Source organism: Canis aureus, chromosome 6 (genome assembly GCF_053574225.1).
Source record: "Canis aureus isolate CA01 chromosome 6, VMU_Caureus_v.1.0, whole genome shotgun sequence".
Taxonomy (NCBI): Eukaryota; Metazoa; Chordata; class Mammalia; order Carnivora; family Canidae; genus Canis; species Canis aureus.
This window is the reverse complement of record NC_135616.1, coordinates 13,491,883-13,510,213: the sequence shown is the minus strand read 5'-3', so window position 1 is coordinate 13,510,213 and position 18,331 is coordinate 13,491,883. Positions and strand designations below refer to the sequence as shown.

The 18,331-nt window shown below is 47.4% G+C and overlaps 1 protein-coding gene across 1 annotated transcript in view; it reads right to left on the bottom strand.

Moving 5' to 3' along the window:
* Positions 1–18,331, bottom strand: part of ENOSF1 (enolase superfamily member 1) — a 30,110-nt gene that overhangs the window by 1,274 nt on the left and 10,505 nt on the right. The window contains exons 4-15 of the mRNA XM_077900199.1: positions 16,867–16,953; positions 16,488–16,514; positions 14,537–14,609; positions 14,382–14,420; positions 13,925–14,007; positions 12,873–12,907; positions 9,654–9,741; positions 8,036–8,170; positions 4,803–4,844; positions 3,654–3,783; positions 3,318–3,417; positions 530–611 (exon numbers count right to left, since the gene is read on the bottom strand). Coding sequence (XP_077756325.1) covers positions 530–611; positions 3,318–3,417; positions 3,654–3,783; positions 4,803–4,844; positions 8,036–8,170; positions 9,654–9,741; positions 12,873–12,907; positions 13,925–14,007; positions 14,382–14,420; positions 14,537–14,609; positions 16,488–16,514; positions 16,867–16,953 — 921 coding nt within the window. The remainder of the gene's footprint in view (positions 1–529; positions 612–3,317; positions 3,418–3,653; positions 3,784–4,802; positions 4,845–8,035; positions 8,171–9,653; positions 9,742–12,872; positions 12,908–13,924; positions 14,008–14,381; positions 14,421–14,536; positions 14,610–16,487; positions 16,515–16,866; positions 16,954–18,331) is intronic.

Sequence of the window (18,331 nt, the reverse complement as noted above, 5' to 3'; positions counted from 1 at the left end):
CACCTGGAACAAAACTATATGTATCTCTGCTGCTCGTAGAAAGTTTTCAGATTGTTTGAAATGGAGAAGGATACACTTTACTGGCTACATCTCAGTATTAAATTAATCATACTTCCTTTGACAATTCAACCTCTGTCAGTGAAAATGACATCATGTCTTGGACATGATGAAGATAAATGGTCCAGATAACATCTGCAGTTAAGTGTTTCAGTTGAGTAACATGCTAGATAGTGTCAAGTTTTGTTTTTGTTGTTTGGGTTTTTTTGGGGGCGGGGGGCTTGCACAAGAAGTATACATTTTAATGCCTCAGCTGGTGTTGGGGAGAAAGGCTGGCATTAGAGAAGCCTTTTCAAGGCAATTTCACCCTCGACCCTGACCTTCAGGCCTTGGTTATTTGATATTGCTGTAATTTCTGATATTGCTGATATTCTGTAATTTCTAGATACTGAAAATTAGGGAGATAGCTTTGCACTCTAGTGTCCAACCTACAAGAACAAGTATACAGGGGCTGGCCCCTGGCCAAACTCACCTTAGGAGGCATGTAGGATGCCTTCTTGATTATCACAGGATACCTGAAATGTTCATGCAGGTGATCGACATACTCACACATCCTAGGAGGAAGGACTTGGGTTAGGGCAATAATGTCCTCTTAGATCATTCGTGTGGCACTGTTAAAGCAAAGGGACGAGCAACACTAAAGAAAGGGCAGACTTCATCAGGCATGTGTTTCTATGCAAATCTTTCAACCTCTGCAGGTTCTTCCCCTCTGTAAAATAAAGCACTGTGAGGGGTCCAACGAAGTCTCATGGGGGTAGGGGACCAAAAAGTTCTCTTATAACCTACAGATCGTGCCGGACTTACCATGTTTTGACTTAAGATGTTTCGACTTCACGATGAAGCAAAAGCCATATGCATTCAGTAGAACCGTACTTCAAATTTGGAATTTGGATCTTTTCCCAGCTCGTCGTGATAGGCAAGCCGATCCTCCCTCTGATACTGGGCTGTGGCAGCAGTCCCATCAACCCACCAGCGTGAGGGTCGGCAGCCGATGCACTCGAGCGACTGTCTGAGCCGCAGCACAGTTCTCACACTCTCAGTATCCAGCAAATTACATGAGCTGTTCAACATTTTATTTACGTCAGATGATTCTTCCCAGACACAGGCTAATACAGGTGTTCTTTTTCCTCTTTTTAAATATTTTATTTATTCATGAGAGAGAGGCAGAAACAGGCAGAGGGAGAAACAGGCTCCATGCAGGGAGCCCGATGTGGGACTCGATCCCAGGACTCCAGGACGCCCTGGGCTGAAGGCAGGCGCTAAACCGTCAAGCCACCCAAGGATCCCCTAGTAACAGGTGTTCTGAGTATGTTTAAGGTGGGCTAGGACAAGCTATGATGTTTAATAGGTTAGGTGCATTAAACACATTTTAAGGGATGCCTGGGTGGCTCAGGGATTGAGCCAAAATAAACACATTTTAAAATATTTTCTCAATAGATTAGTATTTATCGATGTTGGTATCAATATGTTACTATTTTAATATATTATGGTGGGTTTATTGGGATGTTAAGCTATCTTAAGCCAAGGGAGATCTGTAAAGGTTTTGTGACCCCAAAGGCATCAATTTAGACTCTCAATATCTGGGATTCTTTGGGTGCCTTTAGCCAAAACTTAGGTGAACAGATTAAAATCACTAAGTGAGATCCCATCCAGCTACACACATGATTTAGAAAAAGCACAGGTTTTACTATCAGTCCAATCTGTTCAAATTTGGTGTCAGCTACCTTCTAGTTTTGTGAATTGGGGCAAGTGACCTAACTCCGATACCTCACTTTGTCATTGGTTCATGAACAGCGAGGACAGGCCACCAACGTGCCCGGTGCTGGTAACTCACAAAGGAACTGGCAAGACTGGGCCATGTGGTTTCAGTGGACACAGATACTAAGTTACTGACTAGGATATGCGTTATGTATAATCTATAAAGGACAGGCTACAGAAGAGCCAACCCCATGGGAGAGGACATTCTGGCCCTAAAGAATGTGCAGGGACTGGGTGCTCCAGGCACAGAGCAGAGGTGCTCCGCTCACACGGTAGCATTCCCGAGCAGAGCAGTGGCATGAGGCACCCTCGCCCACTTGAGGGTGGTCACAGCACACCATGCTCTGGGTTTGCCCCTTTCTCAGCCCTCAAGACTTACAGGACCTTGCAAGGTTGGACTGAACCTCCCCTTGGTCCCACCTTCAGGACTGAAGTGAGAAGGGGCAACAGCAGAATAACCCTGGAATGTTCACTTTTTATCATACATAATATTTCCGAAATAAAAGGCAGCATCTACGTACTCAGCCTCCAACTTCAGAGAGAAACCATTACCTTATCACCGAGGCCCCCTACCAACCCTCACAGGTCCCACTTCTCTCCCATGGTCCCATACTTGGTATTTACTATTCCCATGCATGTATTAGTGCCTGCACCATATAAAGATCACGGCCAGTGATCTTTCTGTGATACCACATTTAATTCTAGGAGGAAAGAAATGTATAATTAAGCTGCATGTGGGGGTGTCCGGGTGGCTGAGTTGGTTAAGCAGCCAGCTCTTGATTTCAGCTCACCTCATGATCTCAGGGTCCTGGGGCCAAGCCCCACGTCCAGCTGGCTCTAGCTCACTCTCTCTCAATCTCTCCCCCTCTGCCCCTCCCCCTGCTCGCTCACTGTCTCTGAAATAAGTCAATCCTTAAAATAACAAGATAAAAATAAAGCCGTATGTGTGCAGATAACTGGAAGACTGTCTTAGAGTTCACCTGAGACACGCTGAGAAACAAGGTGGAACTAGATGTGGGCAGATTATAGAAGACTCCAGCGCTGGCACCAGGACATTGAACAGAAGCAGAGAATATATGTATGATGAAAGCAAGGCTTTAAAAAGGAAAGAGTTCTGGGGGCTCAGTCGGTTAAGAGGCTGACTCTTGATGTCAGCTCAGGTCTTGATCTCAGGATCGTGAGTTCAAACCCTGCACTGGGCTCCATGCTGGGTGTGGAGTCTACTTAAAAAAAGGAGTTCTAGTTTCCAAGGGTTCCTCCATCCCACCCACCCACCATGTACTTAGAAGACAAAGGTGGCTCCCAAAAACCCGCCCCTCAAAGTTCTATTCACTGCTGGGGCACCAGTGTAACTGCCCCATATGAGAAAGGGGAAGCAAAACCAGCTCGGCCTCTGAGTTCTAGGACGTGGCAAAGGACAGAGCTCTCCTCGGGTCTTGAGAGCAGAGATGCAGAAGGTCTGGGTGGACTGCAGGACACTCCTGAAGTTAACTCCACATTACCTGTTCTGAAGGCTTGCAGAAACTGATATGAAGTCAAATATAATCAGGTGCTGAACCAGCTCACACAGGCCAACGCCACCAGCATGGGGGCAAACAGGAACTACAAGAAAGACAGATTTGTACTTAACGCCAAGCAGGGTGGGGGTGGGCGGATGAAAAGAAACCTGAGGGTTTTCTCATTGCCTGCAGGTGATTAGATCATTCTTTATTATTCAGGGATGAAATTCCAGGACCAAGATCATCAAAGTTTCCCTGATTAGGCTGAAAAGAGGGTCCCCCCCCAGCAGGCGTGGGGCGGGAGGGACGTGGAGCTTTGGTTTGGTGAGCAGCCCTTACTTTCAAATTTTTTGGCCATCAGCAACACTGAGAGGTTTTCATTGACACTTCCCAGCCTGCAGCTGTCAATCTGGAGAAACTGCAGGGCTTTTGCTTGTAGGAGTTGCTTAAATATCACTCTATTGTGGCACTGGAAACAGAAGTAAAATAAAACCAACAGAAGAGTCAGCTTTGGCTTTCAGGGCCTGCAACCTGGCAGTGCACCAACCTGCAGTGCACCAAGGTGCTCAGCACGGGCCTTCAGGAAGCCGGGCGTCTATCTATTCTTTGTTCTCACCTGGCACGAAGCAAGCCCTGACAGTACAGACCTTACTGCTCCCTGCTTCATCAATCTGCTAGTGGCAGAGTGTGAGTCACACCAAAGTCACGCTGGCCTGACATCTATTAAGGAATAACCGTCAGAGCGGCTGGCAAGTGGGAGGCGAAGCGGAGCATCAGGAAGAAATACGGCGACGGCGATGAGCAGGTGGCTCGGATGCCAGAAAGCCACGGCTAAACAGCATTGCTCCTTTTGCTGGGAGAACCGAGAATCTGTTCCTTCACACTGCTCTGCTCGTGGGTGGACTGCCGCAGGTTTTGGCAGGCGTTGGGGCTTCGTTTATAAGCACCAAGAGTGAACGCAGTAATGTTTATTCAATTTGGAAGCTGGCTTTCCTAAAACCATTCAGTGCATCTTATGCCCTTGCAGGAGCAACTTTATTTATTAAAGATTATTTATTTGAGAGAGAGAGAGAGAGAATGCAGGGGGAGAGGCAGAGGGAGAGAATCTTCAAGCAGACTCCCTGCTGAGCGCAAAGCCCAATGTGGGGCTCGATCCAGGGACCCTGAGATCATGACCTGAGCCGAAGTCAGACACTCAACCAGCCCAACCACCCAGGCGCCCTGCAGAAGCAGCTTTAAATTGCTGCCTTGTAAATTTTAATTAGATACCTTGACAAAGATTAATGGCCTTACATCATATAAATCGTAGCAAAAAAATATAAACTTTTGACTGTATCTGACTCCAGGCTCTAATGATGTGCGGTAAAACATCCCAAGTTTGGAGATGAAAACTTCCCAACCCAAAGTAGCCCCGGTGACAGGGCTTAATGTACACTGGTGTCCTCAGTGGGTGGCCACGTGCACGGACCCCAAGGAGATGGCACTTACCTGTTCTCCTGTGGCAACACCAATTCCTAACGGGGCCAATGCCTATAAAATATAAGGCAACCTGGTGTTATTTTCCTAAGTCTTTGAACTGAAGCTCTCAATGTTTAAAAATATTTACAGTTGCTTAACTACTGAGAGCTGAAGAAGGAAACGTCCCTGCTGCGGGGCTGTGGGGCGTGTAAGGAATGACAGAAGGTCGGCAAGGGGCTGGGTGTGTCTGCCGGTGAGAAGGCCAGGGCCTGTCCAGGCGCTGCCATTAGCTCCTTCCTGGTCGTCCTTCTGCAGATTCTCCCCACCGCCCCCCTTCGGTGGTCCTTCTAGAACAATCTCCCTTCAAGCTCAGTGAGTGGCCTTAGATTCACTTTACAGGTCCGGCTGAGTTCACTCCTACAGGTGAAATCCTCACCTGGAGAATGCTGGAGTCTACCTGACACAGCACAGTTCTCTCTGTTTTCCCACCTCACCCTCTCCACCCAGGCTGGGGCTCTTCCCTTCCCGGCCCCACTGGGGATGCCACAGGCCCCTTCCTCAAGCACCCTCGGTTTCTGCCCAGCTTATCTCCCCATGTTTAGGGAGTAATAACAATGGCACCAACAGCTAACACCATCTGAGCTCTTACTGCCTGTCTGCTGGGGTTTGAAACCCTGACTGAATGACTCCCGGTCACAGCCCATGGGGATAGGGGTCACCATCGTCCCCATTTCTGTTTCTGTGAGAAACAGACGCAGGGCAAGTAAGCAGAGCTACAAAGGGTACAAAGCTACAAAGGTGTAGAACTGGGGATAGAACCCAGGCCAACACCATCGCCAGGGGAAGCATCGGAACCACTAGATAGGAAAACTTCCCTCTAGAAAAACCTTTCATTTGGGAGCCAGGTGTCCCCGCCCCTGCTACCTGTCCTGCCTCTATGTGTGGACGGAGGTGAGTCATGGATCACCCAGAGCTTTGGCCTCCTTGTCCCCAGGTCAGGAGTTAAAGTGGATGGTCCCTGGGGCACCTTTTAGCTTCCTGGTATATGCTTCTTAGAAACCTCTAATTTAAGTGAGTTCTCTATCTCAAAAAACCAGAGTGGGGAATACCAGCCATTTGCCTTACTCACTCTACCATTTTAGAGCATATGTTTCTGACACTAAATAGATATCAACTTTTATTTCTTCCTTTTAAATATTTCCTGAGGGCAGCCCTGGGTGGCCCAGCGGTTTAGCGCCGCCTTCAGCCCAGAGTGTGATCCTGGAGACCCGGGATCGAGTCCCACATCAGACTCCCTGCATGGAGCCTGCTTCTCCCTCTGCCTGTGTCTCTGCCTCTCTCTCTGTGTGTGTCTCTCATGAATAAATGAATAAAATATTTAAAAGAAATAAAAAATAAATATTTCCTGAACCTTCTATCGTCGGGCTGCCCTCTCCCTCACTGCCCACTCTCCGAGATCACTGGGAAAGCCTAGCTCTGCTTTCTGCCCGTACCACACTCCCCTGTTCTCCATCGAATCCATCCAGCATGTTTTTTCCAGTCAAATCTTTAATCACATCCTCTCCTTCAGAACAGTACAGTGGCTCACAGTGTTGGGCTGCGTCTTCTGCACAGATGGACTCATCGTCAAACCCAGGGACCTGTGCTTCCCACAACCCCCCACGTGTACCTCAGCTGTGCTGGGTATCCCCACGGCCCCGCCTGTGCCTGCTGTCTCTGCAGCTTCCCCCTCCCCCGCCCACTTCATGCAATGAGTGGATGGCCGTCTCCACGGGCACAAAACCTCAGAGGGCTGAAGCCTGGACAAGCTTCCAAGGAGACTCGTCAGGTGGGGGTGGAGGGCAGGTGCAGGTCCTTGCTGTGTGGGCAAGCGGCAGCACTAGGGCATGGCGACCCAGAAGAACCCCAAGGTGAAAGTCTTCGTCAAACTATGGCCTCTCACCAGATTCTCATTTCAGAATGACTCCTCAGAAGCTTTCAGGTCTGTTTAAGCCAACAGTCACCCCGACCTTGGTGCAACTCTGCTCAGGACCAGCTGTTGCCTTACCTCCCCAGGGCGCTCCACCGTCCTGGCCCACACCTGTGTCTCCCTTCAGTAACCTTCCTTCTACTCTCTCAGGACTCAGGGCCCCAGCCAGCAATGCCACCTATCTAGGATTCACGTGTCTTCCTTTCTTTGCAGGGAGGCTGTAAGTGGGAGGAACGGAGGGCATCCCTCGAACACAGGCTTCTGCGCAGGGCCCGACATCAGGAGCTCCTATGTTCATGGACTGAGAGGAATGGAGCAGGATGGCCCCAGTAGGACCCACAGCTTCACACAGGGCACACCAAGGTGTCCCTCCCAGAACTTGGAACTGACTGTCCTCAGAGTGATCATTTTCAGAGTAGGGGAGAATATAGCAATGCAGAGTCAGCTCAGGGGGATCGTCTGCTCCCAGGCAGGCAGGAGTGGACTATAAGGCCAGCAAAGCTACGTAGGAGTATGTGCTTCCCCGGGGAGGGGTGAGGCTTAAGACTCAGCACGCCCAGTGCCAGGGGCAGGCACATCCGCGCTCTGTGGATGGATGCTTGGGGCCTCCTTGGACAACACGGTCGCATATTCACATCAACAACCTGCCCTGATTTCTTGCTTATCCAAAAGCCTTTGGTTTAATGTGGCTCCTCAGGGATCTTGCTCTGGTCAGAGGATACAAAAATCTAGTGCTCCCAGAAGTTGGGAGTTCTCTTTATAAATTTATTACCTGGCATTCTGGCTTTATATACATCAGCGCCAGATACCTGGCTAAAGGGAGACGCTTCCTGAGAAAGGATGTTCCTCAGATATTCTGATGTATCCGGGGCTCCCTAAACCCGACAGGTAGGGAACCTGGGTGGATCTGTGATCTGTGCAGGAAGTGCCCCGGTGTGAGGGCTCTAGGCAGCCTTCTCTTGGGGCAGCCTGACCTTGGCCTTAGCTAAGCAAATCTCGTCTTTTGGGTCAACCAGAGGAAGCTACACTTTTCATTCTGGGTGAATAAAATATTTTAATATCAGTCAGATTTCTATAGTTACAAAGTATGGAGCCATGTCTATTAATCTTTGGATTGCTGGCAGCCTTTCAACTCTTAGCAATATACTATCTCTAAAATAAATAGAAATGTTAAAAGAAATAAGCAAAAGAATTTTAGGATCTGTCATGGCCACTTCAGAAAACCAACCACCAACAACAAAAATTATCTACCTATCTATCTCAGTAGTGTCAGGGGCAAGAGCAGTTTTTCTACCTTGGAAATGGTGGCATGTCCCAGAATGTCATCCGGGGAGGTGGGCTCCTCAATCCACAGTGGCTTGAACTCAGCCAGCTTTGACATCCACTTTACTGCCTCGGGCACATCCCAGCGCTGGTTGGCATCCATCATCTGCAAGAAGACCGAGAGAGACCCTTCACTGTGCGGTCTGCCTGGTGCTGACTTGTGACTATGGCTCTAAGCGAGGAAATGCCGTCACTTGGTGCCACTGACTACTGATAAGACTTCTGGAGGGAGCCTGACATTTCCTCCATGGAGGACCAGCATGCAGCGAGCACAAAGGTGGCCAAAGAACAGCCACCAAGACTGGAACTGTGGCTCTTGGAGTAGGTGCAAGTCACTCACAGAGCTACTGTGATGTCCTAAAGAGCCCTGGGCTAGACCCAGAAGTGCTCAATGGCCCTGGAGCTCTGGCCCAATCTTCACTTAGGTGGCGCCCAATTACATTTGTCTTGCAGTATTCATTATTCTGGAAACTATTTTATCACATTCTGAATTATGCATCACCAATTCTGAATTTGATCACTGGTCATTTATCGACTACTGCTAACTATGAGTTTGGCACAATAATAAATAACCCAAACTCTACTATTAATGAAGCACCTACTTAACTGGCCATTTTATGGATTTTGCCCCCTTTAGTGTTTACAACAACTCTATGAAGCAGTTCATATTAACTCAGTTTACAGAAAAGAAAATTGACATGGAGAGCAGTTAAGGAATTGGTCAAGAACAGTAAGTCACGTAAATGACCTTTGAACTCCTAGGTCCCGGCTCCCTGGAAGCCAGGTGCTGGGTGTGTAGACGCTAAGAAAGGGCCTCTTCATCCCTGACATTATCATGCTTACAGAAGACAGATATGGAGATGGACATGGTGGTGTGAGGTCCCTCTGGGGACATTATGAGGACCAGAGGACAATATATCTAGAATCAATCTGTATCACAAATTATTTGGATAACGATGGCCCCATAAGACAAAAGTTGCAGTAACTTGTGTATAAATAGTAGCAGTTCTGATCCTAACTCAATGACTTAACTTTTATTTTTGTTAACTTATGAAATACACCTCCAAAAACTTCACAAAAACATTTCATTGTAACTTCATAAAAATATTTTGCATGGAATAAGAAACATCTTATAAAAATATGTACTCAGGAATGTGTGATCCTTACATTTATCTCAGCAAAAGTTTGGCATTTCTTCAACCTTGGCTCCCCGAGAGCAGCCTACGTGATGAACCAGGCAGGACATATTTGTTAAGGGAAATTAAATAATGACATACCAGGACACCAAGGGGGGTCCTGTTTGCTCAGGTGTATCCGTGCTAGCAAGAAGGAACAGTCCCTAACCCAGATCTTACTTAAGGAGTTCTGCAGAACGGAAAAATTTAAAACTATCAGCTCCCTCAGTTGCTTTTTGTTGTTGTTGTTTAAAGAGCTGGCCCACTGCAAGACCACAAAGATATGCTTCCTCTCACATTCAGCTTAAAATTCCCAATGTGCTTTACTCCTTGCTTGAAATAAGCTCTATTCTGGCCCAGGACACAGGCTTCATACGAAGCTGCTCTTTCTCCATGGGAGGGGAGGACATTTACCAACGTCTTTTCAGGTCCAATCATGTTCCGGATGAGGCGGCACCTACGGACGTCATCCTGGAGATCAGCACCCACTTTTACCTTAAACCTAGAAAATAAATGTGGTTTGGTAGTAGGGTCTGTCCCCTGATGTGGCAAAGACATGCGGGTTCTCTGCAGAAGCGGCTGCCTCTGCTGGTAACTCACAGGTCATGTCTTTTTTTTTTTTTTTTTTAAAGATTTTATTATTTATTTATGAGAGACAGAGAGAGCGAGCGAGGGAGGCACAGACAGGGAGAAGCAGGCTCCATGCAGGGAGCTGGATATGGGACTCGATCCCAGGACCCCAGGATCACACCCTGGGCCAAAGGCAGCACTAAACCACTGAGCCACCCGGGCTGCCCAAGGTCATGTCTTCTAATAACCTCTTGCCCTCCTCCCACTGGTCTCAGACAAGCCACTGGAAAATGACCCTGTTGCTGCACGGGGGCAACAAGGCTAAATCACCGCTGACCCGAAGTCGAGGGACCAGGAGAGCAGCCAGATCTCTACCCACACTGAGTTTTCGCTGCGGGCGGCCCAGCGGTGAGGAACAAGAAGCCACGTCCAGAGCTAAGGCGAAGAGGGAGGCCGGGCAGAGGAGCCGGCCCGTCACATCCTGAATGTCTGTTTTTCTCTTTTTTTTAAGATTTTATTTATTTATCCATGAGAGACACAGAGAGAGGCAGAGACACAGGCAGAGGGAGATGCAGGCCCCACGCGGGGAGCCGGATGTGGGCCCCGAGTCCGGGCCCCAGGATCACGCCCCGGGCTGAAGGCGGCCGCCGACCCTGAGCCCCGGGCGCCACCACCTGCTGAAGGTCAAGAGTCCGCTGAACCCCCTCCCTCCACCCGCGCAGCTCCCGGCGGGGCTCCCTCCTTCCTCCACCCAGCGAGAGGTGGGCCTCGGTGCGGCCAGGGCCGGAGGCTGGGCACTCGCGTGACCTGGTCCCAGAATGAGACCCGCAGAGGCCTCCTGTGCCTCATCAGAGCTGGCCACTTACAGGGAGCCCCCTTCATCTGTTTTGATGCCCAAATACTCTCCAGAGCCGGGCCTCTGCTCCCTAGGACCTCAGGCCTCGGGTCCGTCGTCAGGAGAGAGCGTGGCTCCACCGCAGGGGAGGCCAGCCTCCTGTCCCTCACTCAGGGATTGCTTTCTCGATGCCCCCAGAAACCGTGCTCATTGCACACACTCTGGCATCTGCTGCTTCTCTCCCCCCACTCAGCGCTAACGCACTAAACACGCCGCGTCCCTCCCACATGGGAGCTTCGGTTTCCAGATGCCCGGCTTCTGTGCCAGGAGGCCTCCACCCTCACTCCTCAGCCTTCTGTGACTCACCGGCAACAGCTGTTCCCACCTTTCCTGGGCACATGGAGAGCAGGAAGGGACAGACTCTGACTGAGCACCTGTTATAAATCCCAGATATCGCAACTTTGAGGAGAATCATGAGTTAGCGTTATTCCCATTTTATGGAGAAAGAAAACGAGGTTTGCAGAGGTTGAGCACGTTGCCCATGATCATACAGCAACTACTTGCAGGGGAAGAAGGGAAAAGCCAAGAGGCTGATTCCAAATCCATCACATCCCAAGCCTCTTTCCACTGCTTCATGTTGCCCTCTTCAAATTCTCGCTCCCCAGCTCTTTATTTAGTGGAGAAGTCAACAAGAATTCAGTGCCTCCCAAACTTGAACATCCACACAAAACACCCTTTAACATGGGATCTTGTTAAAAATGCAAATTCCTGAGCAGCAGGTCTGAGAAGAGGCTGCAGGGTGTGCATTTCTGATCAGCTCCCAGGAAATGCTGATGCTCCTGTTTCACAGGCCACACTTGAAGCGGCAGCAGGAGGTTGGAGGCCAGGCCGAGGGTCCTGCAGAGAGCCCGGTGAACTACCACAGGCAGGACATAGACTTTTTTGTTTTTTTAATTTATGCCACTGAGAGGGATTTATTCTTCCATGAAATAAAACTATAGCACTCTGAACTGTCTATTTAGAGCTGCAATTCCATCCAACATTTATGTTAAGATTTTTCTCTTTACTCAAAAACAAGACTCCAAGAAAAAAAACTCAGGGGAAAATATTGAAAGCCCTCCAAAATGATTAATTTTGTTTACTTCTGGAAATAAAGGCAGATGTTACCACTTTACACTGACAGGTGCCACACCATGGGCTCATCCACACAGGCTTCTCCTTATACAACTCATACTGCACTTAAAATGATTTGACACCAAGAGGCTCATGGGGACCACCACATCACGAGATGATGGTCCCTCTGTGTCCTGCACTGTGGTAGGTTTGGGGGCCAATGACAATCACCATTTATCCAGAGGAAGACCCTCGGATGTCCAGGGGTCCATATTCACACAGGAGAGAGACAGGAGAGAAGAGCCAACAGTTGGTCTAGAGAGAACAGCATGGGGAGGACAGCCACTCGAGGAGAAGAGGAGGCACCTGGAGACTCCACAGAAAACTGGAACCAGTGACTGGAAGTTCTATGGAAGGGAAAGGTTTTAACACACTGTGCTCTTTCTTTTTCTTTCTTTCTTTCTTCTTTTCTTTCTTTTCTTTTCTTTCTTTCTTTCTTTCTTTCTTTCTTTCTTTCTTTCTTTCTTTCTTTCTTTCTTTTTTAAAGATTTTTTTTTAATTTATTTATTCATGAGAGACACAGAGGAAGAGGCAGAGACACAGGCAGAGGGAGAAGCAGGCTCCACGCAGGTAGCCTGATGTGGGACTCAATCTGGGGTCTCTAGGACCAGGCCCTGGGCTGAAGGCGGCGCTAAACCGCTGAGCCACCCGGGCTGCCCCACTGTGCTCTTTCTAATGCACGGAGCCCTCAGATGATGCAAAAGCACCTTACAAGTTAGGCTTGCTGCCTCTGCAGATTTTCAAGTGGAAGCTGAACCAATGCTTATTACTGACAGTAAAGAATGGATTTCTATGCTAGACTGATGCTTGAAAGTGACAATCTTCAAGGTCTGTTTCAGATCTGATGTTCTAGGATTCTAAATAGGATTCACATCTCATCTTTGGAGAAAGAGACTGGCCTACGCTGAAACCTCTGCCATGTGTCCCTACGTGTCAGCCTGTTCCTGGATGAATCCCTGGCCTCCTTGCTGCCTTTTGTTCCTGGCTCCTCTCCACTGCTAGCCTGTCATGTGGTCGATGGGAGAGTGAAATGCATCATCACACAAACAAGTTACCTGGTCCAGCCGGCCTTCAGTGCCTCTGTGCAGAGCTGTGGGGAAAGGAGCAGAGCCACCATCACACACCAGAAAGCTCTCTTTGGTCTTGTTTTTTTTTTTTTTTTTATGATTTTATTTATTTATTCATGAGCGACACAGAGATAGGCAGAGACATAGGCAGAGGGAGAAGGAGGCTCCCTGCAGGGAGCCCGATGTGGGACTCCATCCCAGGACCCTGGGATCATGACCTGAGCCAAAGGCAGACACTCAGCCACTGAGCCACCTGGGTGCCCCAACTCTCTTGGGTCTAATGAGTACCCCACTTGTCTCTGATCTGGTTTCACGAACACTATGGCTGCAGCATGAACCAGATGAGCAACCAGGCATTGGTGAATTAAGAACCCAAATAGCTTAGCCAACGGAGCATAACTCTTTGTACTTGTAGGATGACATTCTTTCCTCATCTCTATGGGAACAATTTCTTTAATTGTTTAATTAAAATTAATTTCTTTAATTTAATTTAATAGAAGAGAAATGGAGCATTTATATCCCCTTCCTTAAAGCTAGGATATTCTGCAGCATCCATAGAACTTACTGGATGTAAGAGAAAAAAACAGAAACCAGTCTTTCTCTCAGCTGTGAGTACAGCATGATGGGAAAGAGTCATAAATCAATCACACGCTGACCGCAGTGTGTGTGCCAGCCACTGGGCTGCGAGTATCACAAAACTCACAGCATTATTCTGAATCCCCCAAACCACCCACAAGATACGTATTATTTCCCCATTTCAGTGAGGAGACCGAGGCTCAGCATGGCTCAATGAACACTGCCCAATGTTACACTGCTGCCTCTGCCTGGAAATCAAATCCCAGGCTGTCACCTTCCAGAACCCGAGGTGGGACCTACTAGGTCACAGAGTCCCATACCCGCAATGTGAATGGCTTTACTTTGCTCCAGTATAAGTACTTTTGGAATAAGGCCTTGGATCCATAATGATTTACAAAGGCTAACAAGAAAATTTCAGAAAGTCAGGAATATCTTTGTCTCCAAAACCAGGTTTGAATGCCCACCTGCTTCAGCGTGTCATCCGAGTACCCCAGCCAGGCACACGATGTGGTGTAGGCAGGGTAGCCGTGCATCAGCATTTGCCCTTCTGTGGGAACACAGTGCTTGTCAACATTGTGTGCTTTCCAGGGACCTTCAGAATCACAACTGCCTTTAGGTAAGCTGCTGCCCCCAGAGAATCCAGCCTCCTTCTGATCCCACCTTTCCAGGGTACCCAGCCCCAAGCCCAGCCTCTGGCCACATTCACGACCATGCAAATACCAAGGATGTCAAACTAGCCCAGGTCTTCCTATTTTGTCACATCTGGGAAGCTTCTTCATCCAGATGCAACCCTTTGTCAGAAGACCTGGCTGCTGGGCCCGGGGCATTGGGGAAGACAGTGTGAACGAACCCCAAGTGGACATAGACGCTCAAAAGGACAATGAGAGCAGAAACAATGAAGGAAATTTCCTCACCACCCACCTCTCTCTTTTTTGCCAACCTGACCTTTCTGTAGTATTTCTGGAAAAAAATAAGAAGTGTCATCACTTTTTTAGAAAACAAAGTGTGCTACTATGTTGTTTGTACATTGGCGTGTACCAGATAACTTTCAGTTCCATCATTTGAGTATGACTCACCATAGGCTTCCTCCTCGGTCAGGACATCTGTGATGTATCTGAAATCGATGCAGGATAACAGCGTCCTGGGGTCCTGGCAGCGCGATGGCAGAGGGGAAAGGCCCAGAACAATTCACAAGTAGCTTATGATTTAAGGATGGGTTTACCTTTTCTAGGAAAGGGCCTTCACAATTTGCATTAAATTGTTTGGTTCTGTCATTCCTTGGTGTAGAGCCCTTCAGAAGGTCAGTGCCACCTTTCCAAGACGTCCTCAGGCCCTCGTGCTGTAACCCCCCCACCCCCGCTGCCCCGTCCCTTCCCTCTCCTGACACCTAGGCTCTGGTCACCCTAACTAAGCTGACTGCTGGAGGATGGACCCAGCAGGAGGCAGGCACCCATGGCCCTCCGTGCATCACTGCTCCACACTCCGGGGCTGACCATGATCCGGGAGCAGCTCAGCAGGAGAGGCAAGAAGGCTGGCTGGTCTCAGAGCCAGGCCCTCCAGGGTCAACCCCGTGCCCACCGCTTATTAGCAGCCTGACTGTGGGCCATTTCCTCTGTTACATTGGGACAATTCACCGACAGGAACAGAATGGATTCAACATGAGCAGCTCAGCACACGGCCTGGCCCCGGCCCATCAACGGCTGGCTGTTCTCACCCCACCTCTTCTTGCCCCTCGTCCATCGGTCTGGCCAGGCTGGCAGGGCTGACGTCCTCAGCTGGCCTCTGGCTGAGACCTCTCCTCATCCCAACCTAATGGTTGGGAAGCAACCGGTCGCTTCACTCCCACTCAGGTTTTACTGTCACCAGTAATACTCCACTGGTCTATTAAAAATTGTGAAAGCTTTTTCAGTGCTGAGATTCTAACTCTTTCAAGACAACTGGCCCCTACTGAAACAGGAAATAGGATCCAAAAGAATGAAGGCACAGGCATCTCTCTAGAGGCCCGCAAATCATTCAGTTTTGGAAGCTGCCTCTTACACACCTCTGAAAGGCTGACCTTGAGCCTAAAGATAACTCACGTCCTTCCCCTTTGGATGGGGCCCCCATGCCACCTGCATCCACGTCAGATGTTGTGACATCCTCCTGTTTTTACTTGCTCCGAGAGAAGAAGCGATGTTTGTCTACCTACAGTCTGCAAGACCATGGTGGCCTTTTGTGTTTCCTTAGTAGGATGCCAGATAATAACAGGGTCTTCATCTGTTGACTACCAGAATTTTAGCAACCACACAAGACATCACCCTGAGGCAGCTGATGCTCAAAGAAGTTAAGTGACATACCCAAGGTCAACCCGCCAGCAAGTGGTGGAGCCCAGATTCAAAGCCAGGTCTGCCTAGGTCTGAACTTGCCTAGACTTTTTTCCTCTTCAGATGCCAGGTGCTCCACCAGGCCAGAAACATGCCAAGAATAAAGGAAACATTGAGGTGCATATCTTTAGCATTTGGCTCCTTCCCTTCCGGAATCAGACAGTGGAGACTACAACAGTCTGATCTGTCACTTTCTTTTAAATTCAAAGTGACCAGATGATATCTTAATATAACAATTACATTATGTTATATTATTACATGTTAATAATAACCTCTTGCTTTTCAGGAAGCAATTTTATCAGTCGGTCTTCAAACAAATTCTTTAAGGTTCTCGGAGAAGTAAGTAATGACTATCCCCTTTTCATAGTCAGGAAACAGAGGCTCAGGGAATTTGCACTATGCGTGAAAACTCCACAGAGTAGGAGGCAGGACCTAAACTCTGCTTCCCTTGGACCACTGTGGTGAGCACAGTCAGCTGTTACTTCAAATATCAGAAAACAAATATTAGAATTTACTGGGTTTTTGCTTGATTATCATGACAGTGATCTAAAGACAATCCTGAATATATTTACTGATTATCAAAAGGCAAGTAATCCATGAAATCCATCTCCTTTACAACATTATTATAATTATTTAACATTATAATGTTAAAGAATTTACTTACCATGTCAACAAGCAACTTCCACAGAGGCTTGGAAAAAAAAAAAAAGAATTTTAAAATGTGTGTAAAGTACTCATTTTTTTCCTGAAAGTAAATACAACCTCCTATTTCAAACACCTGCCCCTGGCCCACCTGCATGCCAGGGTCTCCAATGCTGCCTCCTAACCCATTTCTTTCTCAGCCCTTTATATATAACCTACTCCTATAGTTTCCTAACTACTGCCAAGGAGAAAAAGAATCAAACACTTCTCTATATTTCTTTTGGAGGCCTGCTGTGTATGTCCTTTGTCTTCAGACGGCTGCTCACAGAGGAAGTGTTTATCCCTCTGCCACGTGTTGGATTATTCCACAGAGCCCCACAAGTGCTCCTTTGATGAGTTACCTTTCCCTCCTGCTTGGCCCACAGGTCCCACACAGCGTTGAGAATGGCTGCGGTAGCCAGATGCACAACACCTTTCTCAGGACCGATCTGGTTAGGAAGCAAAACACACCAGAACTTCTTAGAAATTAAAGAGGTATTTAGGTCTCCCAGCCAGGGACACATTTCAAGAATTAGAAGGCATCAATAAAACCTCATGTAGAGGTTAAGCTTTTTTTTTTAATAGTTTCTAACCTATAGAAAAGTTGCAAGAACAGCACAAAAAGCTCTTGTGTATTCCCCCCATATGTGCATATGTATATACACATATACATACATATACATACACACATATATAAATAGAATATATATAATATAAAATAAAATTTATTTTACTGAACCATTTAATTTGCAGATATACATGCCTTTTGGACCCTAAATACTTCTGGGTGTAGGTCCTAAAAACCAAAACATCCTCTCACATAACCATAATAGTACAATGATCAAATCTGGGGAAGATAACAATGATAGAATACTGTTGCTTAAAAGACAGTTCATAATCAAATTCTGCCAAATGTCTCAATAATGTACTTTATTAACATATTGTGTTCGGTTGTCCTCTTTAGTCTCTTTTTATGTGGAACAATTTTTATTTTTTAAAAAATGCTGTTGACATTTTTAAAGCACACAGGCTGGTTGACTTTTAACAGTGTCTCAATTTGGGTTGATCTGGGGTTCCTTCATGATTGGGATTCAGGTCATACTTTTTGGCACAAATTCTCAGTAGGCAATAATATTTTGTTTTTTAGGGCTGTTATCTTTCAGCACTAAAATAAGTCAGTGTCCACTGGGCTGCTCTATTGGAGATTACCATTTTCTCTTTCTATGTAAGGAGATTAATACTGTCCCCAAATGTGGGCATCCACTGGTGATTCTTGCCTTGATCAATTATGGCTACAATATTTGCAATACAGTGATTGTCTAACATTATCCTTCCTTTTATAGTAAGTTTGTATTCTAAGGACAAGCTTTTCCTGGTTGCTTAAGACCTAAATGAACTCATGGATTCTTATGTTATTCAATGAGTTACAAGCCATTACTAACGTATTTATGTTGATTCTTGAATTGTCCCAGATTTGGCCTGTGGGAGCTTCTTCAAGGGAATGCCTTTATAAGCAAGTTCAACTTGCTTTGCAGAAAGTTCAAAATAAAATCCAAGGCAATATGGCAAGTGTCTTCCCTTGTGCCTTTCTCCATGCATGGACAAGAGACTGAGCAAAGGTAGCAAAAGACAGAGCTGATGTCAGGGGACAAGGGCAAGGTCCCAGGTATTGGACTGAGCTTACTGTGATACAATCCTTTCCTCTAGAGCCTCACTTTTTTCATGCCTTAAACTTAGGGCTCAAAATATAGACCTATACATGTAAAAGTGCCCTGGTCTCCATCTTCTTAACTTTATTCTTAATGTTTCTGGATTTAATAACTTCCT